The 25782-nt window shown below is 38.6% G+C and overlaps 2 protein-coding genes across 2 annotated transcripts; one reads left to right on the top strand and one right to left on the bottom strand.

The window, feature by feature from the left end:
- Nucleotides 1-5240: 5240 nt before the first annotated feature.
- Nucleotides 5241-8973, bottom strand: LOC141797850 (dehydrogenase/reductase SDR family member 11-like). The gene is made up of 7 exons (XM_074679534.1): nucleotides 8688-8973; nucleotides 7012-7221; nucleotides 6629-6723; nucleotides 6284-6413; nucleotides 6038-6133; nucleotides 5892-5957; nucleotides 5241-5728 (listed from the first exon to the last, which is right to left on the bottom strand). Exons 1-7 carry the CDS (start codon nucleotides 8817-8819, stop codon nucleotides 5687-5689), a joined length of 771 nt encoding a protein of 256 aa, XP_074535635.1. The 5' UTR covers nucleotides 8820-8973; the 3' UTR covers nucleotides 5241-5686.
- A 2203-nt stretch (nucleotides 8974-11176) lies between these two features.
- On the top strand, nucleotides 11177-13944 carry ca4b (carbonic anhydrase IV b). Its single transcript, XM_074679563.1, has 8 exons — nucleotides 11177-11270; nucleotides 11355-11399; nucleotides 11497-11661; nucleotides 11870-12015; nucleotides 12103-12195; nucleotides 13200-13266; nucleotides 13421-13584; nucleotides 13759-13944. The coding sequence occupies exons 1-8, from the start codon at nucleotides 11177-11179 to the stop codon at nucleotides 13942-13944; spliced, it is 960 nt and encodes a 319-aa protein (XP_074535664.1).
- The last annotated feature ends 11838 nt before the right edge of the window (nucleotides 13945-25782 follow it).

The following is a 25782-nucleotide window of genomic DNA, read 5'->3' on the forward strand; positions in this document are numbered from 1 at the left end:
ATTGAAAATGATTGTGAATGTAACTGGCACTGTCTCCTATGAGTTTCAAAAAAAGATAATGTGCGTTTTATTTTCATTTTTTTAGAAAGCATTCTTTTTTTTCTGAGAGTAGGATGAGAAGATTCAAAACATCTTTTATGCCTAATGTGCTACAACTATTAGCTGTTAGCTTAAAATTACAATGTGAAATTTCATGGAGTTTGGTTTTGCACATAATAAAATTAGATCTTATTTATTTATCAGTAAACTTAAGCGATTAAGCCAGGTAGCTTTTCTAAAATATAATCAAAATGTGCTCATATGCGGTCATAAATTAACAAGTTTCTTTACAGATGGTTTTAAGCTCCTGAGAGGCTACAGATCACTCAGAATTAAAAAGAAATAAAAGTCATAATATGAGGAATTTAGCTTTGAGCTGTGACAAAGGAGTGTTCTTGTATGATTTGTGTTTTTCATATAAAAGATGTGTTTTCAGTTTTAAAATGAGGAAGACTGAGATGTGGAACAGTGATTTTTATAATCTGCAAGTGTAAAGGATAAATTACAGGAAATTCAACCACATAAGTGAAACTGGTTTTGAGAAAACCGGATAGAACGGAGGAAGTTAAAGGTCTGTCTTTACAAAGGTCATGAGTGTAGGCATCTGCACGGTTTTGTAGCTGAACCTGACTTTATATTTCCTGCTGAAAGTGGGATGAGAAGATTGAAAACACTTTTGAACCTGCATCCTTAATACAAGTCATTAGCCAACCATTAGCTATCAGCTGTTAGCTTGAATTGCAGTGTGATATTTAGCGCACTTAGTTTTTTCCACATATTAAAAAAAAAGTAAGCTTAGGTGTTGTTTTAGGCAGATTCATTTTGGAAAAGCTAGGCTAGCTGTGTACCTCCGTTTTCAGTGCATTAAGTTAAGCTAGCAGCTGCTAACCTTGGCTCTGAATATTCTGGTAAGGTATTGCTGTTGTTTTTTCTGATTTATCTAGTGGAAAGAAGACATGTTTATTTTTTGTAATGTACAAATTTAATATCTAGTGCCACTAAGATGATATAAAATGAAACATAAAGAAGAGTAAGTAAATTAGCGAGCATACAACTGTCAGAAAGACGTACAGTTAGCTAGTTAGTTAGCTAGTTAGTTTCAGTGAGCAAGTTTAGCTAACTGCTGATAGCTTTATTATTGCTTTGTAAACCTGACAAGTATGATGCGATTAAGTGAATATGCCCCCCAATATTCATCATGCAAAGTTGTCTTCATTAAAATATCTGAAGTCTTATATTAAGATTTATTCAGATGAAGCATGAAACAAAAGCACAGAGAAAGCTAACTAGCATAGATTGATAGATTGATTCATTGATTTATTTGTGGCCACATTTTTGCGATCTCAGCTGGAAATACTTAATCTAATTAGGAATTTTTAATTCAGAGGCTTAACATTGACCTGCTTAACCTGCTTTTTTTATTAACCTTTCCATCCAAACTGCTCACTCATTCTGAGTTAACGCACAGGTGTCCTTTTGTTCAAAGCAAGCTTGAGGCTTTGGCCTTATAGTTGCATCCCTGTGGGGTCTGAGGCTGGGTCACATTCTCTACACAGCTTAGGTGCTCACTTTACGCATTACTTTCACCTTTAACCCCTCAGGGTTGGTTGTAACACCCAGTGCGGACGCTGAAATCCTCCTGGTCAGCTGATTCTCACATGATTGCATAAGAGGAATGATCTGGATGAGTTTAAAAAAGTGTCTAAATTGCATCTTCATCACATCTGGCACATATTAGAGGCATTGCAACTCACAGACAAACTACAGAGTGTCAAATCATCTCGTGCAGAGCTAACAAACAATAAGAACTGTGAAACAATGAACACTTTCATGCAGCAGCTCAAGTTCCCAAATTTTTTGGAAGATACCCAAGTATTCAAAGGAGCTTGGCAGTCAGACACGATCATAAGCTGAAATGGTAGAGAGACTAACACAGTTGGATCTGTGATAAAACCATTTTTCACAGGGTGGGATGAGAATGAGGCAGGAATTTTCCATTGTATCTGCCGGTTTATGAGCTCTAAAGGTTTCCTTTAGGGTTTCGCTTCATGCTTAACTTGATATAATAATAATAATAGTTAGAAAAAATATATAGTTAGGGTTTAAAACTCAACATTTGAATCTTTCTTACTCCTGATTACAGGAGGCTCAATAACACCCAGAATACTCAGTATAAAACATATATTTAAAGTAAGCCCCTTCACTTGCCTGCACACACAAATGAATGCACAAACCATAATGACGTCACAAAATCACGATCTGTAGCTTCTCATTAGTAAGAGAATCCAATATCCCATTATATTCCCCATACACAGGAGAAACTCCATTAATTTAAAGAAAAGAACCCATCGTGGTTAAATTGGCTGCTGTGGCACTGATGGATGAGGAAAAGGGACTCTGTGCTTTTTCTGACGCAAGCAAAATGACGCTTCTAAGAGAGCCAATCCTGGTGTTCTTGTTTCTACAGGTTGTACAGAGCCATGTTCCAATCCATGAAACCTCCAAAGGAGCAGCTCTGGAAGTTATAAAAGTTCATGATTCTGCACATTTTATTTCCTCTTTTTCTGATACCGTTATCTAATTTCAGTTTTTTTTCTTGAGATCTCAACTTGTCTGCTCATCTCAAGGAAACAGAGAAAAAAACATATATTTAATCAAGACCTTTTAGGGCTTCCATAGACCACAAATCTAATGATCTTTTCACTGTGTTAAAAATTCCTTTCTTTCTTCAAATTTCTCTTAGGTGGTGATGGCAACGGCTGACCCATTTTTTCTGACACACTTTCTATGTTTGGATGTGAGGAAAAGTCCAGCGCTTACAGCCAAAAAAAGAGTTTCTGCCAAGTGCTTTGCCAGCAATGTAGGCCTCATGTAAATGGATGTTAATTAACATTAGAAAAACAGTGGGTGGTGGTTGGCAGACTTTGGCTAACCTTGGCTCCCCACAGGACTAGAATCTGAGCAGCTCTTTTCAGGCAGAATCAACAGAAGGAGAAAAAGGTTTCTCACTTTCCACAGTCATGCTGGCTGCTAGGTTTTACTGTAGTCATGGTAGAGGTTTCAAACAGTCTGAATTTTAAATCGTATCCAACCATTGTTGAGAAATAAACTGTTGCTTCACCATCGTAATCTCGTATTACATGCATCGAACATTGACCAAAGAAGAAAAAACACTCTAAGACACATTAAACCTCACTGAAAGGTCTCCTTAATGTGCCACTTCATGAGGGCACTGAGTTTAGGAACAACGCACATACAGTAGAGGCAGGTGGTAAAAGCCTACAGGGGTTTTCCAAAGTGAAAAAAAATCTACTTAGCACCTTTTCTGAAGCTCTTTGTTAACACCTTTAGTCTAAATCATGAAATATGTCAAGAGTAAAACCACTTCATGTTGCTGTGTTAAAGCTAAAGTTCAGGAACACTGAACCTTGAGCTGTAAAATCATTCAGTCCTCTTCAACACAGGACTTTGAGTATGACACAAACAGTGTCAGCATGCTACAATGGAAATAGCAGCAATAGCAACACTTTAAGGCTTATTAAGTTATAAAATTAACCTATACAGAGACCTAAAAATGATATTGTCAATTGCAAACATTGTCTAAGTTATTAAGCTAATGTTAGCATGCCACTTAACCTGAGAGAAACTCAAAATGCACTTACAAGTGAAGGAAAGAAGCAGCAAAGGAGTCATGGCTATTAAAAATAAAAGGCTTGGGAGTTTGCACTGTATTTTTGGCAAATCTCTGAGCTGTTCAGTTTGGACCAAGTAGCAATGTAGTCAGCAAAAAATATTCATTGCCATACAGAACAATATAATGCGGTTGAAACAATACAGTGTGATGCAGTATAGTTTGATAAAGAATATTATGATACCATTTGATCCAATGTAGTTATAAAGCAGATAGCATAGAGTAAAAAATCTATAAAATAATTTACAATCTAATACAACACATAAAAATAAATTAGCGCAACATTATGGTATCATTATTGAAGGCAAATTTGCGGTTGGACTCAAGATCTGCACAGATTTTCACTTAACTGTAAACACTCTCGTAACTAATTATCTTCATCATTAAATTTGGGCTGCCACTTTAGGCTGCCTGCAAAAAGACCAAAAAACATATTTACACCAAGCTATAAAAAACTGACTTTTACAGTATTAAAAAAAAGCATATTTACAGCCTTTTCCACATTTCCACATTTCCAGTATGCCAATTTGCTTCAAAACTCTGTTTTATAAAGAGACAGGTGACACCATGGACACTATGTCCATTTATTATAGCTTTGAATAGGGATTTTGGGGGAGATACCCCACCTCCCTAATTTTATGTAAAGAAGGAATCAGAGCAGAGAACTCACACATGGATCAACTAACTGGGCACTGATCAAATTAGGTTTTGTGACAGTACAGCTGTATTGATTATGTTTTTGTTTAAAAGGACCAGCTCTGATGGGTAAAATGCATGGTGCATATTTGGTCAAATCTTTTACCGTTTACTCCTCCAACAACATGACAAAGCAGTATGTTTTAACTTGGCACATTTTTTTTTTGTAAAGTGGGTGTGGGTTCACTGCTTCTGCTAGCTACACATGTATCACACATGTGATACCATGTGGTGCTCCATGGCCGAATTGATCTTGGTGCTGTCTACCTGTAATGCTTGTTTTTTTTTTCTTTCTGTTTGATTGCTTTTTTTTTATTATTTGTCACATGGTGTATTTGTCATATGTTGTGATTCTTGTATTGTCTCATGATTGTCAAAATGTGTATTTTCTTTTATGTTGTTTAGTTGTCTCCTGCCGCTGTCGTTTTTGAAAATGAATTAAAAAATAATTAAAAAAAAGAAATGTAGTCACCTTATGAAACCTGAAATGACCAGGGGATATTTTACCAAGTTTGCTGTGTTTCATTTTGCATCTTATCACCTTATGTCTTTTTTTTTTCTTTCTATCTGTAGCTAGAGAAATGTCCCCATCTGAGTCATCCTCTATAAAATATGAGCCCTCAGCATGAGTTCAACAGTTGTGTGATGTTGGACTTGTGACCTCTAGTGGGCAAAACTTGAATAGTCTGAAAGTTTGCCAAATAGGGCAGAGGAAATCAAAACTCCTGGAGTCTTTACATGTATTGTCTGGTTTGACCTACTTTTTACAGAGTGAGTAAATATCTTGAAGATACACCCCTGCCATTTTTACAAAGTAAAAGAACAGAAAAACTGTAGGTGTATATTTTATTCCAATTGATCAGTCTGCCAGAGGCTGATAAAAGCCAGAGCAACCCTCTGTCATGAATGATCATAATGCAGCAATTAACACAGCTATGATTACAAAAGTACATTTTATTAAAGGAGATCAATTGAAATAAAAAAAATATCCATGACAAGTATGCTTTTTAGATATTAGAGAAATAATCTGATATCTTATTGGTATATCTGTATTCCATCTGCAATTTACCATCTATTAACAGTCTAACCACAAAGCAAGAAAAAACTAAATAACACTGATCATATGCATCACATTAACTCAAATTAAACAATTGTTTTTTCAGTGCAAAATAATTGTACAAATTTGAAAAGCAGTAGTTAGATTTACAGATCTAGGAAGTCCATACGTTGAAGAATTTTTGACCTTGTGTAGGTGCAACTCTATGACACCTGCTCCACTGGTCGCATCTGAATGTCCCCAATCTGGCAAAGAAAAAAAATACTATATATATATGTATATACACACACAACATGTTTTCTCACTGAAGGTTATGCAACAAAAAAGGAGAAAATGTTGAATGTTGTATCATAAAAGTACACATGAAACTTTAAAATTATATAAATATGAAAAAGAGAAACCACACACCTGCACATGTGGAGGAGCACTCAGGACATATGTGACTGAATTTGCAATATCTATGGCATCCAAAGGCTGTAAAAGAAGTAGACTGTAAAATAATATGCATCTTATTTAATTAGCAGTGCTCTAGAGGGTATGAAAAGTATCTTTACCTTTATTTTATATAGTGGCGAAGCAGCAGCTTTTTCAGGGTTGTCACGGTACAGTCGCTGAGCAAATTCTGTTGCCACCACACCAGGAGAAATACACTGAAAAATAAGATCATCAGATATTATTTCAAGCTTTTTTTTATTATTATTATAATAAATACTCATGATTTTGGAGTTTATTAAGCTGCTGAAGACTTGTAGTACACCAAAAGTTTAGTTTAGTTTGAGATGTGTTGACTGATGTCTTACAGTGGTTCTGATGTGGCTGTTTGCCTCACAAAGCTCCTGTCTCAAACCCTCTGTCAGGGCCGTCACCGCAAACTTGGTTGAGCTGTAGAAATGTGTGTCGGGATTTTGAAAAACACGATGTCCACTCATGCTGAAACAAATGAGGATTTAGGAATAATTAATAAAAATAATATAAAACAGGTCAGCATACAATGCATTTATCAGGGATCACAGTCTAATGTGTTTCTTTTTCAATCGTTGTAATTCAACTGTGAGTTCTTGATATGTGATTTTTTGGGTTTGAGTCATACTTTGGACAAAGAATGAGAGACATTTCTGTCTCTTTTTGTCACAAGAAAATTTCACCTGTTGATGTGTATGATATGCCCGTCATCAACATTTCTTTCTTTCATTGACTGATAGGCTTCACGTGTGCAAATACACAACCCAAGAACGTTCACCTGCATGACAAAAAAGTAAAGACAGATTCTGTGATTAAAACAAAGATGGGAGCTTCTGGTTGAACAGTACATATATTTTTCAACAGTTCTCTAGGGAAACAGTAGCATGGTTATTAATTTTTTTTTTTTTGGTGTATATGATATAATATTTCTGAAAAAATCCTGATCTTTTGCTTGTATAATGTAAATATACGTACTAATGCTACTATGTTGCAGCCAAAGCTACTGCTCTGTGCGCTCATATCTTATTCCACCAAAGTGATTGGCATAAACCCTTTTTGCTCTCACCTCCAGCATGTTCCTCCAGCAGCTTGTTTTGCCGTTTAACAGAGGTTCTGGATTAGCCAAGCCAGCATTGTTGATGCATACATCCACACCTTTGTGCTGAGCTTTGATGTCAGAAAACATGGATAAAATCTCCTCCTCTTTGCTTAGGTCACATTTATATGGCACCAAGACACCACTGTAGCCGTCACTTTGACACTCAGCTGCCAGTTTCTGAAACATATCAAATACATGTCATATAATATATGACTCATATAATAAATATTGCTCTGTGGAAACTTGTGCTAATAATGGTAGGAATGGGTATCTTTCACATTTCAAACGATACAGTACTGATGCCCGGTACCTGGCAATTGGTACCGGTACTCAACGGTACCAACTTTTGGTACTTTTTTGTGTTTATGTGGCAAAAAATATCAGTTTGTTTAATAATAAAATATATATTTTTTTCAATTTAACATATTTATTCTTTAATATATAACCTTGCAATGGTGTGTTTATGCCCAGCATGAATAATCACCTACTCTTTCACTCCCTCACAGTCACAAAGATGCATTTAGGTACCTAAACATGGTACCTTTTGATTTGACAAGAATCGGTACCCCGAACTTCTGACAGAATTTGGTCGGTACCTATAAAAGTACCTAATTTGGTACCCATATCTAATTTAAGAGATAGAAACATGAGCAGATATTGGTATAATGCCAACAGTGAAAAACGCCTATCTTAAATACCTAATTGCACAGGAGTGTCAGTGTTTTGTAATCCAAAACAAAGAAAACTAGTTGACTGTAAAAGAAAACAGCATTACAAGAGATACAAACTTGGTTTACCAAAACAAAAACAAACAACAAAAAAAAACTGAAATATCTTTAACATTGTCTTTAGCAACTGTGAGAAGTGCCTGTTCACTCAATACTCCTTCAAATCAATGAAAAAAAAAAACTACTGTGTCACTTCTATCATAAAAATTATCATTAATTAACGAAAGGCTGAAAACTGCAGAGTCATAAGTAATGTGTGTAAAAAGCAGAATTTTACAGGCTGCCTTAAGCCAGCACACAGGTCTACATGCATTTGATCTCTTTAACCGGGTTTTCTTTTAACATCTACTTAATATTTCCTAGTTGAAACGGTAAATCTATTAACAGCCAACCTTTTTTATAATCAGGTATGTCTTTTCTAGGACATGAATGTCAGATGATAGTAATATGTCTGTGAATATGGTTCTCTCTTAAAAATAAACCTTAGAGGTTGAGCAGTGGTTAATGTTGAAAGAGTTCTGTTCAAAGTCTTGTGAATTAGGTCAATGATCAGGATAAACATTAACATAGGTATCTCCTGCACCAGCTTGATCTATATCTTAGGTAAAAGTGACACAGCAGAATCTTCAACCTACTAACGCTGGGAATATGAAGACAGATTATGTTACTATACTTAAATCTCTTGCATTTATTTTTAATATGGTGTTGAGTGACTGTGGTTGACACAAAACAGAACCGTTTCTATTTTAAAACAGCTCCCCTACTGTCCTATTACTCAAACTTACAGACAACACAGGAACTCTATGCAATATTATCAAACTAGTAGTTTACCATGGCTGCTTTAATTTTAAAGTGAAAATTTAACTTTTAACACCACTTTTGGGTGACATAAGTAACTTCTAGGTCCAAACGAACCTGAATTTTCTCCACGTCTCTCGCACAACCCACCACCTTCATACCATGCCGGACCAGCTCTTTAGCAATGGCCGCACCGATCCCCACCGAGGCCCCGGTCACCAGAGCCACTCTGCCCCTCCAGCGGTCCATCTCAAACGGGTCCGCGTTTGACCACACTATGGACAGAAACCTCACAGGAGGAAGATTAATCAACCCGGGGATTACAGCAGGCTGTCCACCGGAGCTCCTGGAGACAGGTGCTCATGAACGCCAACACGGGGCTCGTGACGTCGGAGGCGGAGTCCTAACGACGACGTCGACGTATGACGTATGACGCCGTTTACCTCTTAAACTTAGGCTCGTAAGCTTTGAAAGCCTGTGGAAACCTGGTGGAAACGAATTAAGATTTCTCTCTGAAGTTTTCTGAGAGAAATCTTCATTCGTAGGAAGCTTTACCGATGTTGTGAGTAGGTTAGTTGTGTGATTTGAGATTCACAGGACTCACAGAATGCAAAGCTTTAGAGCTCCCCCTGCTGACTGGCTACATTATGGGTCATCAAGCCTTCATTGATTATGTTAATAAGGAGAAACGTTTATTCTCAGAGTTGATAAAGGTAGATTGCATATTGAAAACGTTACGAAAATCCTTAATATTGCTTAGTCCTGCTGCTTCTCTTGGTGTTTTTTTTATTTAACTCTTCTTTCTCAGTCTTAATAGATGTCAAATTAAGAAAATTAAAGTATTGTGTGATAATTTCTTCCAATCTGATTTCTGTCAAAGTCTTTAGCTGATTGACCCCTGTGTTGAAAAATACAGGCTCATTTTGCATTAGCAGAGGGGAGTGACGGAGAAAGGAAAATATAACAACACAAGAGTCACTGAACTTTCCACAGCCATGTGTTTGCCTACGTCAACAGTCTGTCAAGTCAGCACTCACGGAGATGGTCTAGGTCTTCTCATCTCACATTGGTGACCAAAACAGCCTTAAAAACGTATAAAAATACACAATATCATAAACTGTGAATATTAAGCAGGTGACCTTTCTCAAAAAATATTTTAGTGGACAACTGGGGTAAAATATGTGAAAGTTTATGAAGCCTTGCACACTTTGTGTTGACTATTAGTATCTATAATTTTGTGACTTTTAGGCCAACAAAACCTTGTAGTTCTTTGTGATAACAACCCCTTAGCCAACATTGCATAACAATGCATCTGATTCTGATCTTAACATTGCATCTGATTTAGAGTCTGGCTACCGTTTACCTGGTGGATGCAAGAATGGCTCTTTTTTAGTGCTCACTTCTCTTTATATGAATGGGTGAGTTTTACTTTTTTTTTTCTGAAGCAGCTGCCTGCTGCAGCTGAAAATAGAGCTTTTATCATGTAATATTAAAGGTGATCTCAAAGACTTAACAAATGAGCTTTTTTCCCTCCATGAAAATTTGTGACACAGAAAGAGGGCCAGATATTTCCACCTTGTCAAGATCCACCATTTAGTTTTAGATCATCTATATGAATGAAGTTGACTCTATTTATTCTATCAGTGGTCTGTTTTCTTTTTACTGACATACATTGCTCAAATGACCTCTTTTTTTCTGTACATGTAAGTATGTCATGGTACAAAACAAATCCTTCACTTCAACCCTTGCACTGTTCGTACTTCGTACCTTTTTATGGTGCATGTATGGATTTTTAGCTCATATTGATTTTCCTGTATTATTTATCTTATTTTCTTTTTATGAACATGAATAAACAGAAAATCTTTGCCATTTCTTATTTATGGACATACTTTCCTCTTTTTAAATGGATAAAGCTCATGTCTTATTGTTGCTTATCTCATCAAACTGTCACAGTGCATTGATTATCTCGAAAAACTACTGTTGTAAATTATTCACTCATGCATTTTCAACCTAAAACAGACACTTTTTATGTCACATTACATAAGTTGAACTAATGCCATCAGATTATCCATGTATATTCTCTAACCCATAATCCCGTTTCTAGTTGAACTTGAAGCAACATGATTGATGCATTTTGTAGGATCAGTGTTATCAATCCATGTCGGTTCCCACCAAACAGGACTTTAAAGTCGAATTAGCCCAGAAATTAAACTACCTTTACCTTACCGAACACAAAGTCATTATATGTTTAAAGTTAGGAGGAATTTTCTGAATATGTTTCTGATTTCCAAAGCAACATATTTAGTAGTATAAAGGTGCCTAAAAGAGTAAGTGAATGACTGCCCTCCAGAAGTTATCCAAAAAAAACAATAGGTTCCTCTTCTGATGAGGTGGTTTTTCTCAGTCCTAATTAAACTATTGACTTTTCACTCTTGAGAGTAAGGGTCCTGCTGTGTTATCTTGTGTGCTCGTATCAGGGTCAGCTGTATCAGCTGCCACAGAATGGGGACTCATAAAACCAAAGCAGGCACTGTGGGCGGTGTTAGTGGTGGTCTTACCTTTGTCATAACAGGCGGGTTTAACAGTTTCATCTTCAGACAGGCTCAATGCATGCAGCCAGACACAGTTCATTAACAATGATGATGCTCCGATTTGTTTTATTTGTGTTTGTGTCTTTTATGGAAACTGCATCAGGATCAGGTAAGTTATTTACAGAATGAAACTCTATTTGTTCTTGCTGTTTTAAATGTCTGTAAAATACTTATTCCTAACATGTTTTTATAGATTGGTGCTACCAGGCCCAAGATATTTGTGGTCACTCCTGCACAGGTAAATCTGAGCTTCACTTGGGTCAAAAAATGAAAGAAGAATCTATAAAGTTTGAAATACTTTATCTGTGCTTTCGGTTTTTTTTTTAATTTCACAGGACCAGAGATATGGGGAGCAGTTTCACGTCACTGCAGTGGCAGATATCAGTCTCCAGTCAACATTGTAACAAAGAAAGTGCTGCCAGATGAACGTCTCACTCCTTTTCACTTCAGTGGATATAAAGAAACTTTTCACGGTCGTCTCATAAATAATGGTCACACTGGTACGTCTTTGTAAATTAGTTAAATTACTTCATTATCGAACCTGAATTAAATGAGTCATATGAGTCATGAGAGATTAAAAGAAGGGATTTTTAAAATAAAAAAACTGATAACTAATATTAAAAAAATGAAGGAACTCTGCTGTTCAATACTTTGAGGTATTTCAGATTGCTCTGATTGATGATTTTAAAATGCTGACTATCTTTGTAGTCCACCTGGAGTTGCCTTCCAGTATGAAGATCAAAGGAGGAAACCTTGCTGGACCATACAAAGCGCTGCAGGCTCACCTGCACTGGGGCAAAGATGGAGGACCAGGGTCTGAACACACGATTGATGGAGAACAATTTTCAATGGAGGTATGAAAATGTGGGACTGTGTTTGTAAAATTCAGAATTTCATTAATGCAGAGAACTTAAACATTTCTGTAAAATTATTGTTTACAGATGCACGTTGTTCATATAAAAGAAGAATACAACACAGTATCCCAGGCTTTGAGAGACCCCACTGGTGTGGCTGTTCTTGGGTTTTTCTTTCAGGTGATTTATTTATCTATTTCTTCTTGTTCTTTTTTGCAATGAAAATATTAGGTCATTTCAAGATGAAATTAGATGCAAGGCAGAAAATGTATGACATAGAATATACAAAATATTAAATAGAAATTGGGATATATGGGAAACAAAGTGGCCTATTTTTGAAGACATTGAAATGTATGTTATTTGATAGGTTACAGATTCAGAAGTGCAGGAGATGTTAATGACTTTTTATGTCAGATATGAACACCTGGCTTCTGACTTTTTTCTGTACCATCACTGAGAGGCAGGAGAGTAAATGTGGAAAGAAAGTTAGGAAGAAACTGAGTAAGAAACTGAAGCCCGCAAAGCCAGTGAAACAATGACGTTGTTTTAATGTAGTGGGCTTCAAATCAATTTGGCATCAACAATGACCTCTACTGACTGATAGAGAAAATGTAAAATATGCCAAGTATTGAGCCTTGAGGAACTTCAAAGGCTTCCAATAGGAAAAGAATGGAAACGTTTTGATTGTTATTTTTCTAAAAAAAAAAAAAAGAAATCATTATTTTACCTAGAAAAATGGAACAATAAAAAAATTGACAATGCAAAGTATGTGTTTGACTAAAATCTATTAAAAAAAAAAAATTCACTTATTGATATTAACCCTGGGGGCTTTCACGCTTCTTTTAAAAAATATGATATTGACTTTGCTGCCCCCTTGTGGACACAGCAGTATTCTTTCAGTCTTTACTTCTAGTTCCTCCTTTGTTAAGTATTTTATAGCAAAACCCTCAACTTTCTGTTTCTATTTTATTCACGTTTCCTTCATCAAGAAACTTTGTTTAAAAGTAGTCAATCTTCCTGCTGATGGCTTTGTTTGCTCTTAAGGGTCTCTGAGAAGTATCAATATTTCTTATAAATGTGTTTCATGCCAATAGAAAATATTCTTCACAGGGAGAAAACCATAGTCTGTTATCGTAACTGGACAAAAACTGTGATCTCAGGTTCATTTTCCTCTGTCATTACAGGAGTCAGAGTTTGCTAATAAGAAATTTGATCCCTTCATTAACGCTCTGAAATTTGTCACCAAATCAAGTAAGTCCTCTTTGAATTGAATTATAAAGTAACTGTGTTCATTATTGTACAGATTTATTTCCACAGGTTTAACACAAAGTTCAAGTGAAACCTTAGAAAAATGTAAATTATTTCTTGTTAATTCAGTGTCTTGTGAATACTTTACTTAAACCAGGTAATAGCACCACACTGCGGGGAGTGTCTCTGGAAATGTTTATCCCTCCTCTAACTGATATGACTAAGTACTATCGTTACCATGGCTCTCTCACCACACCAAGCTGTGCTGAAGCCGTCATCTGGAGCGTGTTTGAAAACCCCATCCCTCTCAGCAGGAATCAGGTAAATGGCTATCCCTACATATTAATTCAATCATGAATCCATTTGGGTTATGTTACAACATGAGTGAGAATCCCATATTCAGTCTTCTTAATGCTCCGTTTTAGTTTCAACCACTAAGTCTATATCATATACTGCTTTTTATGTACCTGTGTGTTGTTTCCTTCTTTGTTACAGCTCAATGCTTTCTCAAAACTCCAGTTTTCTAATGGAAAACAGATGATCAGAACTTACAGACCTGTCCAGCCTTTGAATGGACGTCAGGTGTATTACTCCAGAGGTCATGTTGAAGTGGTTAGCACCTTGTTACTCATCATATCTGTGATGGGATCCAGTGCACTGTCATTGCATTCTACAGAATGAAAGTTGTGTATTATTTGCTCTGCATGAATAAAGACTTTTTTGTGTTTTTAATGGTTGTGAAATTGAATTAAAGCAGTAACACATGAGGGGGAGCAATGTTGCACTGGGTATTATGTATCACAGGGGCATTGTCTCATGATTAATAACTGTCATTAAGGAGTGTAGGAGCTATTTAGTGTTTTTCTTTGCTTTGTTTAGAATTTAGTTTAGTGTTTAGATTTTTACTATTTTTAAATCAATTTATTTTGATTTAATTATGATTACGTTTTTGTTAGTATTTTAGTAGTTTACCATTCCGTTAGTTTGGGTGTTTTGTTAATTATTTGTTTAAATGGGGCACGGTGGCACTTTAGGTTATATAGGTAAGCTTACGGTAGGGACCAGCATGCACCTGGGTGGGCAGATGGTTTTTTACCGGAGCGGGAGCCACATGGGGAGTTTTCCTTTGTTCTCCGTTTGTTTGATTTTTTTTGGATTAATAAACCACATTTTTGTGAAAGTTTGACATGAGTTTGGACCTTATGATTATTTTCCCATCCGCGTAAACCACAACCCACGGTGCAAGAGTGGCCTTTTGAGTTTTTTTGTGAAAGTTTGTTTGAAACTTTTGTTGTCTTTTTTTTGGTGGATAAACGGCCACAACATACAAGTAAAAAACCAGCCCTTCGACTCAAAGGAATAACTTCTGACTGGATTTGTTTGGATTGCTTGGATGTGGATGAATGGACTGAAGACAGCGTTTAATCACCTTTTGGATTTATCAGCGGAGGCGGCGGCGCGCATTAAGCTTTTACCTGGCCCAGATCGACAAGATGTTCAACCTTTTTCGAGGAAACTGGTATGTGATTTAACTGTTCAGAGCTGTAATGGAAAACGGCCAAACGAGTGGAGTTTGACAGTGTTTCACAATGCATGGAATTCAAGGAATAATGGTTGAACCGCCGCACGTCTGCTTTTACGCACGGCCACGCGCCTTAATTCATTCATAAAAGTCTGATCGCTGTGTGTGTTTGATGAAGAGGATCTGTTGGTCAATAATCAACGAGTGTTTTGCAACCTGCTCTCTTATGTGTTCATGAACTGTGATTGGTTTGCAAAAAAAAGGAAATAAATAAAAGAAACGGAAATGTCTGATGTCGATGCAGAGGACGCTGAAAGGCCAAGAAGAGCTGTTAAAATGTCTGTCAAAGGTCTTGGATATAGTCTGATAACACTCCAGGAAAAACGAAGAGCAAAATGCAAACAAGCCAAAGGATGTATGGAAAACATAAATGCGCTGATGGCATCAAAGGAAAATGTCGATTCAGTAAAGAATGAGCTCTCTGTGTTCGTAAAGTGTTATGAAGACGCACATGATATCCACAAGTCTTTCATGAGTTTACCTTTGCCTAAAGATGATACTGAAAAACAAAGCAAATACTTCACTGACAAAATGACAGAATATTGTGATTTCACGGAGAAGGTTAAAGGCTGGCTTTTTGACGCAAGTCATCCATGTGTTGAGCCAAATAAAGACATGCCTGATGAACGATGCAACGCTGATGAAATAAATCCTGAAGACAGTGTCTCAAATGTTCCAAGTGTAAAGGAAAACTCTGAGAAAGCATCCTCTCGCCTATCACGGATTTCCCACACATCATCCGCGCGCATTAAGGCTGAGGCCGATAAAGCAGCGCTTGAGGAGCGCATTGCTGCGCAAAAAAGGAAACATCAGATAGAAGAGCAACAGGAAAAGCTAAGGAGGGAAAAGGAGCAACTTGAGCTTGAAACGGAACTGGCAGCAACAAAAGCAAAACTTCAAGTCTTGGAAAACAGTTCACAGTGTGGCTCAAAACGTTCAAACGGCATGAATTCTTACTATGAAAGGAATAAGCCACAAGGAGTGAGTGAATTAAATACTGACGCCTGCACTTTTATTCCTGATGTCATTGATAAAAAGGATCATGCTCTTGGTTTGTCTGCTTCTGTACTCCAACCACCAGTTGTCAAGCCTAAACAAAGACAGATAAAACAAATGGATGAAGTGACACTTAAGGTCGATGCTCCAGTTCATGTGATGCAAACTGTCAATGGAATTCAAATGGGACATACTCACCATCAGGCTCAACCACTGACTGACAGCTATCAAAATGACATTGTTAACATCATGCAAAGGCAAAATGACATCGCTGCTTTGCTTGTCCAACAAAATCTGTGCTCTGTCCTCCCATCTAGGAACATCTCTGTGTTTGATGGAGATCCTCTCCAATACAGATCTTTTATCAGAGCTTTTGAAAATGGGGTGGAGGCTAAAACAGATAATTGGAGTGACTGTCTACATTTCCTTGAACAGTACACCAGGGGGCAGCCAAGGGACCTGGTGCAGAGTTGTCAACATTTACCACCAGAGCAGGGATACCACAGAGCCAAAGGTCTTCTTGCACAGCACTTTGGAAATGAACATAAAATTGCTGCTGCATATATGGAAAAGATACTCAGCTGGACACCTGTTAAAAGTGAGGACATTAAAGGGTTGCAAGCTTTCTCTTTGTTTCTACGTGGTTGTGCAAACTTAACAGAACAACTGATGTACATGAAAGAGCTGGACTTACCATCAAACATGAGAAGCATCATTTTAAAACTTCCTTATAAATTAAGGGAAAAATGGAGAAATGTTGCTTGTGATCTGCAAGAACGAAGGGGTGAGAGAGCAATGTTCACTGATCTTGTGAGGTTTATTGAAAGACAAGTCAAAATAGCTTCAGATCCAGTTTTTGGTAACATTCAAGACCTTCAGCCCACCAAGTCCAAAACATCCACTGCTGGCCACTTCAAACAAATGAAAAAGGGGAGTAGTTTTGCCACCAATGTCACTACAGTCAAGGAAGGAGTCATCGGTCAACATACAGGAAATAAGGTCAAGCTGTCCACTCTCAATTGCCTGTTCTGTTCTCAGGGTAATCATTGTCTGGATCAATGCTCACAGTTCAAAGTGAAAGTACACAGGGACAAGATCAACTTCATTAAAGAAAAAGGAATCTGCTTTGGTTGTTTGAAAGTGGGTCACATCAGCAAAGACTGCAGGAGTCGGTTGGATTGTGATGTGTGCCATCAAAAGCACCCAAGTGTCCTTCACATAGAGCGGCAGGATAAAGGAACATCCTCCAATCAGTCTGTGAGTCTTTCAAATGCTTCGCCTTCAGTGTCTCAGACTTGTGGTCATATCGGGGCCGGTCATGAAGATTCCTCAATTTTTTCTATTGTTGCTGTCAAAGTCAAAAGTCAAAAGAACAACAAAACTGTCCAGACATATGCTTTTTTGGACCCTGGGAGTTCAGGAACATTTTGTACAGAGAGCTTGGCAAGAAAGTTGAACTTAAAGGGTAAAAAGACAAGCATTTCGTTGAGAACAATGGGTCAAAAAAAAGATTGTAAATGCTCATGTGCTGTCTGGCCTTGAAGTGTCTGGTATGAATATGAATGACTTCATTGAGCTACCCGATGTCTTAACTCAAAAGGATATGCCTGTTTCCACACTCAATATTCCACGACAAGAGGATGTTGACCAGTGGTCGTATCTCAAGGACGTTCAACTTCACGACATCAATGAAGGGGTTGACTTGCTTATCGGAACTGATGCAGCAAAGGTGATGGAGCCCTGGGAGATAATCAACAGCCAGGATGAGGGACCTTATGCTGTCAGAACTAGAGTTGGCTGGGTCATCAATGGTCCACTTCGTGGTGAAAGCAACAAGAACAAAAGTGACTGCTCTGCTATAACATCCAATCGGATCTCCGTTGAACATCTGCAGGAAATGTTGGTTAGACAATTCAACCATGACTTTAATGAGAGGTCATCAGATGAGCAGCTTGAAATGTCCAGAGAGGATGTGAAGTTTATGGATGTTATGAACAACACAACAAAGTTAATTGGAGGACACTACTGCATTGACTTACCTTTCAGGGAGAAAAGCCCCCTCTTGCCAAACAATCGCCATGTTGCAGAACAGCGCCTCCAGAGCCTGAAAAGAAAGTTTGTCAAGAACAGTCAATTCAAAGAACAATACATAACATGTTTAAATGACATGGTGACTCAAGGGTATGCTGAGCTTGTGCCTTCTGATCAGCTGAAGCAGAGTGACAGTGTGTGGTATATCCCTCATCATGGGGTTTATCATCCCAGAAAAGGCAAGCTAAGAGTTGTTTTTGACTGCGGAGCAGCATACAAAGGGACGTCACTGAACTGTCAGCTGTTGCAGGGCCCTGATTTGACCAACTCTTTAATTGGGGTACTCGTTCGATTCAGACAAGAGCCTGTTGCTGTGATGGCTGATATACAAGCAATGTACCATCAAGTTCATGTTTCTGAAAAACACGTCAACTTCCTCCGCTTTCTCTGGTGGCCTGGTGGAGACACTTCACAGTCTCCAGTGGAGTACCGCATGAAAGTACATCTGTTTGGAGCGGTCTCTTCACCAAGCTGTGCAAATTATGCACTGAAGAGAACTGCAGATGACAATGTCCAACATTTTCCTGAAGAAGTGGTAAACACAGTCAAATGTAATTTTTATGTTGATGACTGCTTGAAATCAGTGGCCTCAGAAGAGAAAGCAGTCCAGTTGGTTAAGGATGTGACTGCGCTTTGCCAGAAAGGAGGTTTTAATCTTTCTAAATGGATCAGCAACAGCCGAACAGTGCTGATGTCAATTGCTGAAGACTGCAGAGCAAAGGAAGTGAAGGAACTGGATTTGGATGTGGACCAACTGCCAATGGAGCGAGCATTGGGGCTACAGTGGTGCATCCAAACAGACAAATTTAAGTTTAAGACCTCACTACAGGAACAGCCACACACCAGAAGAGGCATTTTATCAGTGGTTAGCTCACTGTATGACCCCTTAGGATTTTTGTCCCCATTCACTATTCCAGCCAAACTGTTGCTACAGGAGCTTTGCAGGAGAGGTTTGGGGTGGGATGAAGCCATACCTCATTCCCTCTCCAAGAAGTGGTTTGAATGGTTGGATGATCTTCAGAAGGTGGCTGAGTTCAGTGTGGATCGATGTATTAAATCCAGAGATTTTGGAGACCCTGACACAGCTCAGCTTCACCACTTCTCTGACGCCAGCCAAGTTGGATATGGAACAGTGTCGTATTTGAGACTGGAAAAGGATGACAGAGTTCAAGTTGCTTTTCTGTTGGGAAAGGCCAGAGTTGCTCCACTGAAGCAGATGACGATTCCTAGACTGGAACTCACAGCAGCAGTTCTTGCAGTCAGAGTTGATAAAATGCTTCAGAAGGAGTTGCACCTGAAGCTGGAGAAGTCAGTTTTCTGGAGTGACAGCACAACTGTACTCAAATACATCCATAATGAAACCAGGCGATTTCACACTTTTGTTGCAAACAGAGTGTCCATCATCAGAGAAGCAGCAAGTGTCGATCAGTGGAGATATGTTGGATCAAAGGAGAATCCAGCAGACGATGCCTCAAGAGGAATGAGGGCAGAGACTTTCCTGAAAGGCAGGAGATGGATAAATGGTCCAAAGTTTCTCTGTGAGCCAAAGAAGGTTTGGCCTAAGTTGGATGCTGATCTTGATGTGATTCCTACAGATGACCCAGAGGTCAAAAAGGATGTGACAGTGAACTCTGTTGTTGCAGGTTCTGAGTATGCCACAGATCGCCTGCTTTGTCACTTTTCATCTTGGATGAGACTAAAGAGATCTGTTGCATGGTGGCTGATGGTCAAGAGAGCTCTTCTGTTACTGGGACAGAAAAGAAAGGAGTTGTGTGCCTCTGCAGAATTCAATAAGGATGAGCTGGAGACTCAAGGATCTGCAGTGGAAAAGAAAATTCAGAGCTTTAAAGCCACGCTCAAAGGACAGAGTCTGAGCCCTGAGGATCTTGAGAAAGCAGAACAGTCAATCATTCAGTATGTACAAAAACACAAGTTTAAAGCTGAAATTGCATCACTGAAGAGTGGCTGTAAAAGTGTTTCTAAGGGGAGTCCACTGTACAGACTGGATCCTGTGATGGACAATGGAATCCTCAGAGTAGGAGGTCGGCTGGGTCGATCAGCAATGCCAGCTCAGTCCAAACATCCAGTAATTCTGTCCAAAGATCTGCATGTGTCTGTACTGATTTTGCGCCATATTCATCATCAGCTGGGCCATGCAGGAAGAAATCACATGATGTCCAGATTGCGGCAGAAGTACTGGATCATCAATGCAAATTCTGCTGCAAGGAAAGTGATATCTGACTGTGTGGGTTGCAGGCGCAACAGAGGGAAGCTGATTGAACAGAAGATGGCAGACCTGCCTGAGGAAAGAGTGTTGCCTGATAGAGCCCCCTTTACAGATGTTGGAGTTGACTACTTTGGGCCTATTGACGTTAAAAGAGGCAGGAGTGTTCTTAAAAGGTATGGAGTGCTTTTCACTTGTCTTACCAGCCGTGCGGTGCATTTGGAGGTGGCACATACACTGGATACGGATTCGTGTATAAATGCTGTCCGCAGGTTCATCTGTAGACGAGGCCCAGTCTCCACCATCAGGTCTGACAACGGCACAAACTTCGTTGGAGCCAACAGGGAGCTGAAAGAAAGTCTGGCTGGTTTAAATCATGTTAACATTCAGAGAGCTTTGGTTCAGGATGGAATCAAGTGGAATTTTAACACAGCTGCAGCTTCTCATCATGGTGGTGTGTGGGAGCGCTTGATTCGTTCAGTGAAGAGCGTTCTCACTTCAGTTCTCAAACAGCAAATTCTGGACGATGAAGGGCTCCACACTGTGTTCTGTGAGGCTGAGGCCATATTGAATGACAGACCAATCACAAAGGTCTCTGATGACCCAGATGACCTGGAGGCACTCACACCCAGTCACATTTTGACGTTAAAAGGCAAGCCAGTCATGCCGCCAGGACTGTTTGATCCCAGCGACCTGTACATCAGAAAAAGGTGGAGGCAAGTACAATACATGGCAGAGCTCTTTTGGAAAAGATGGACTTCTGAATACTTACCAATGATGCAAGAGAGACAGAAGTGGACAAGGCCGAGAAGAAGTCTGACTCCTGGAGACATAGTCCTCATTGCAGATGCCACAGCCCCAAGAGGATCTTGGCTGATGGGGAAAATTCTGGATGTGAGAGCAGATGCCAAGGGCCTGGTGCGCTCTGTGCGCCTTCAAACAAGAACCAGCATTCTGGAGAGGCCAGTGACAAAGCTCTGCCTGCTGCTGGAAGCAGGAGTGTGACAATGTTGGACCTCCCCCTCTCTCTTGTTTTTTCTCTCTCTTGCTTTCTCTCTCTTTTTGACTCTATCTTTTGTTTTGTTTCAGGTTCATCAAGAAGAAGATAATAAGATAGACTGTCTAGTCATTGGTTGGAGTAGAGTGAATAGCTCCTTTGAGAAATTAAAGTAATTGTGATTAAATGCACAATTAGGGGCCGGAGTGTAGGAGCTATTTAGTGTTTTTCTTTGCTTTGTTTAGAATTTAGTTTAGTGTTTAGATTTTTACTATTTTTAAATCAATTTATTTTGATTTAATTATGATTACGTTTTTGTTAGTATTTTAGTAGTTTACCATTCCGTTAGTTTGGGTGTTTTGTTAATTATTTGTTTAAATGGGGCACGGTGGCACTTTAGGTTATATAGGTAAGCTTACGGTAGGGACCAGCATGCACCTGGGTGGGCAGATGGTTTTTTACAGGAGCGGGAGCCACATGGGGAGTTTTCCTTTGTTCTCCGTTTGTTTGATTTTTTTTTGGATTAATAAACCACATTTTTGTGAAAGTTTGACATGAGTTTGGACCTTATGATTATTTTCCCATCCGCGTAAACCACAACCCACGGTGCAAGAGTGGCCTTTTGAGTTTTTTTGTGAAAGTTTGTTTGAAACTTTTGTTGTCTTTTTTTTGGTGGATAAACGGCCACAACAAGGAGTCTTGACCAATCAGAATCAGGTATTTAACGCACCCTAGTCACTAGTAAGAAAGTGCTGCACCTGTATATCTGGGTTCTGGGTACATACAGTAAATCTATGTGTTTTAGTTTTCTGAGTTTGTGAACCCTCGAATTCTTGGTGTTAACCAAGTGGCAACCTCCATCTAAAATTATAAAGCAATGCAGAAGAGCTAAAATCTGCAGTTTGTAGAGTGTGAGTTTGAGTTCACTTGAGTTTGGCTGTGGCAGTACTGGAAACCACATACACACCCATCGAAAACAAAACAAAAAAAGCAATTTTCACAGCAGAAATTTACAGCTTGGTGCAGAAAATATATATCTGAATAGCTAATTTCTCTCACTGTATGTGGGTGATTTTTTTTCCCCAGGGCATCAGTTAAGAAGCTATTGAGAACACAAGCTCGTCCAATCAGAAGAACAGCCCATCTAATTGACAGGCAGGCGCCCTATAGCTGTTAGTGTGAAGGCTGAAAACTCACCCCATTTCCAATATGGCTCCTGTGACAGTTTGCTTCAAAATTCTGTTTCAGAAACAGATGGATGAAGTCACAGTGACTAAATCCATTGATTATACAATCGATGGTGTTAACCCAAATGTAGAAGGAATCATGTGATACAAACAATCTGACGTTTTCACTCAATAAAACGTCCCAGCTATTCATTTAACATAATGAAACTTACAGCTTAATTACTAAAATATGCTTCTGTTCCTACTTCAAAAGTGTGTAAAAAAATAATTTGGAGCACACTTTAGTTTCAGTGTAAACCGTGTAAACAAACTGCGTTTTCTTCACCGTAAGAAAAAATAGTAGAGTCACGTCAGAGCTCCCTCTAGTGGACCCAATGCACTGGAAAAAGTAAATATCACTATGGGTTGGTATGAAATGATGAAATGAAAGTGGAACCCCCTCGGAAAAATATTTATGAATAAAAATGGAAAAAGAAACATAACTTAGTTAACGCAAAACAGAAACACAAAATGAAACAAAGCTTTTATCAAGCCAAACCCACATCAACCTGCAAAAATATGATCTATAAAACTTTTTTTTTTTTTTTTTACTTTTTACACCACAAACAATCTATACAAATGGGGATGACAATAATAATGAATATTACAAAAGCAGAGTGAAATTATAGTCACATTAATGCCTGATGTTTCTCCCAGTATTTTTTAAGTGATATACCACTTTTGCCCACTAGGTGGCAGCTGACAGCTCATTTGAATGGTTGTTTGACTTTAATGAAGCTGTAAAAACTTTCCTCCTAATGTGCAGCCTTTTCTTAAAATTTGAGAGATTCGTGTTCTGCCTCGTAAATTATGGCTGACTGAAAAACCTGCAGTCTCTCTGTCATGAGATGTTTCACATTTTAGATGTACAGAAACAGTTGTGCTGCCTTTTTGCTGAACATGTGCCTGAAAACTTCATGGATTAAAAGTTGTGCCAACAAGTGGTTAAAGAAATGAAATGTAACATCAAAATAATAATTTGACAATCCTTTATGCGGAGACTTTCAGAAGAGACTCAGTCAGCACAACAGAAGTCTCACACTGCCCCGTGTGAGAGTGATGATGGGAGGTGAAACATATTCAATCAGTCCTCAGCTTTTAAAAGGAGGATAATACCCACTGGTGTCAGTGGGCGCTGAGCTTGTTTTTGGCACCCTGACGCTATCTATATCGCCTAAGTACTCCAGGAGATCACTTTGGATATAATCCCATGTTGCACAGAAATAGAAGTCTGATGCAAGCACATCCTCTGGCGCAACAGTGCTGAGCTAATCTGCAGGATGCACAGTCATGCTCTCTTGGTGCAGAGGGTCAATCCTTGTTTTACCCAGACAAACTCAGCATTGTTAAGAATCATGAACTCAGTGTGTGTTTGTGTGTTTGATGTCTGAGAGGTGACTTAAAATTTTGACTCTCATCTCTGCAGCAAATCAAAGGTCTGTGTCCTTAATTTTAAAACCTGTTTAGTTCATTTCCTACTTTACTGAGTGCTCGTCTTCTTTTTTCTCACAAGGACATCTTTTTTCAGTTTGTGCATGCTGCCCATCCCCCACTTCCTCTTCTTTGCACTTGGTGTGACTCTGAGGTTTGGGTTGTCGTGACAACGGAGGACACGGGCCTGTCTTTACTCTATTTGTGAAGTTTCTGTTGTTGCAAGCACATTGCACGTTTGATGCGGGGATGGGGAAGGGCCCTTCTCACACCGCCACTTCTCACCCTCACCTTGTGAGAAACGTGGAGGAGTTCTCAGAAACACATAAGGCGTTAACCTTGTTTTATGATCTGAAATAAAGTTTTAGAGCTGTTCTGCTTGAAAATATATAATAAGTGATTCAAGAGCTGTTGAAAAAAAATCTCTATAACCGTGCACATAAACATCTTAGACTAGCTCAATTAAATTAAATCACGTCTCCTAATAACCTTTGATATACTGGCATTTTATCAATATGTTTCAGACAAAGTATTCGTCTGACTGCTGCCTCCACACAGAATGTTTATGCTGAGATCAATGGTGCTCTTTCTCATTAATTGTTACCGGGATCAATATCTGTCTGCTTCAGAGCTCTTTTTTAAAAACAGGTGACGCCTCATATCTGTATCTCCTTAAAAGGGACCAACTCTTTGCAGCAGTGCCGCAGTCAGCCAGGGCCTCATAAGTGCTGGTCTGAAATTTGCATATATGTGTGTGTAAGTGTGTGTGTTTGTGTGTGCAGAAGGGCAAAGTAACAAAGTAAAGTTCCTCAAACTTTCCTCAAAGTTTATATTCAGTCTAATACTTCAATCTGACAGTTACAACTACCTCTTGTGCATAAACCCATAAAATAAAAGATTATAGTATAAACATAACTACACTTGGAAACATGATGTCATTTGACTCACAAAACACCTGATGCAGCATCTCTACTCAACAGTCAGTAAACAGCCAAATAAAAGTATTTAGAGAAAACTTTAATTGTTGCGTATAATTCAAACTACTTCCACTGTGTGTGTGTGTGTGTGTGTGTGTGTGTGTGTGTGTGTGTGTGTGTGTGTGTGTGTGTGTGTGTGTGTGTGTGTGTGTGTGTGTGTGTGTGTGTGTGTGTGTGTGCAACAGCCTGCACCCTCCCTGCACATATAGCTGGTGTGTGCGTTCATGTGTGTGTGACAGTTAGAGCTCTTCCTGTGTAAACCACGTGGCTCAGTTGGGTCAATAAAAAGATCGCGTTCTCTTCTGGGTTTTCTTTCTTCCCTGGAGTTCAAACACGGGTAAGAAGCTGGCAGCGATGATGTTTTAAAACCTGCTTTCTTTTGTTTTAACTTTTAAACTTTACTTTAGTATACAGGCGTTGTGACATTTGCTGTCATTAATGTGATAAACCTGCATATTTCAGAGCACCATTCTTGTGAAAAGCTGTGAATGTTTCTTTTTTTTTCAGTTACAGACAAAAAGATGAGGATGATCTTCAGTGACTGTGATGTTTCATGACCCTCTCGCCTGCACATTGGAGCGCTCAGATCAGAAGCAACAGATTTACAGTGTTGTCACCCATAAAGTAGAAAGCACTACTAAACTTGACAGCACAGTGTAGTGTTTCCTACTTTATGGATGAGTATACTGTTGGCTGCAGAGAAACGTCAAAGAAGAACCCAACGATGGACGTGTCATGAAAGAAAACCCCCTCAGAGGTTAAACTTTTTAGATTCAAATGGTAAAATCACAAACGAGTACAAATGAGGAAGCAGGTGAACATTGTACAAATTCAAATTTATTTCTGCTTTTTCTGCTTTTTTTCTGTTGCATTTCTGACTTGAAAACAACATTTGTACAAAGTTGTTGTTCTGTTTTTACTTAAAAATTACTGCAAAACTGAAAAAACTCCTAAATAGTTAAAAAACTATCTGCAAATTATAGAAAATATAAAAA

The sequence above is a fragment of the Halichoeres trimaculatus genome, unplaced genomic scaffold (assembly GCF_033239565.1).
Source record: "Halichoeres trimaculatus isolate MK-OKI-2021-1 unplaced genomic scaffold, fHalTri1.1 fHalTri1_scaffold_9, whole genome shotgun sequence".
Taxonomy (NCBI): Eukaryota; Metazoa; Chordata; class Actinopteri; order Labriformes; family Labridae; genus Halichoeres; species Halichoeres trimaculatus.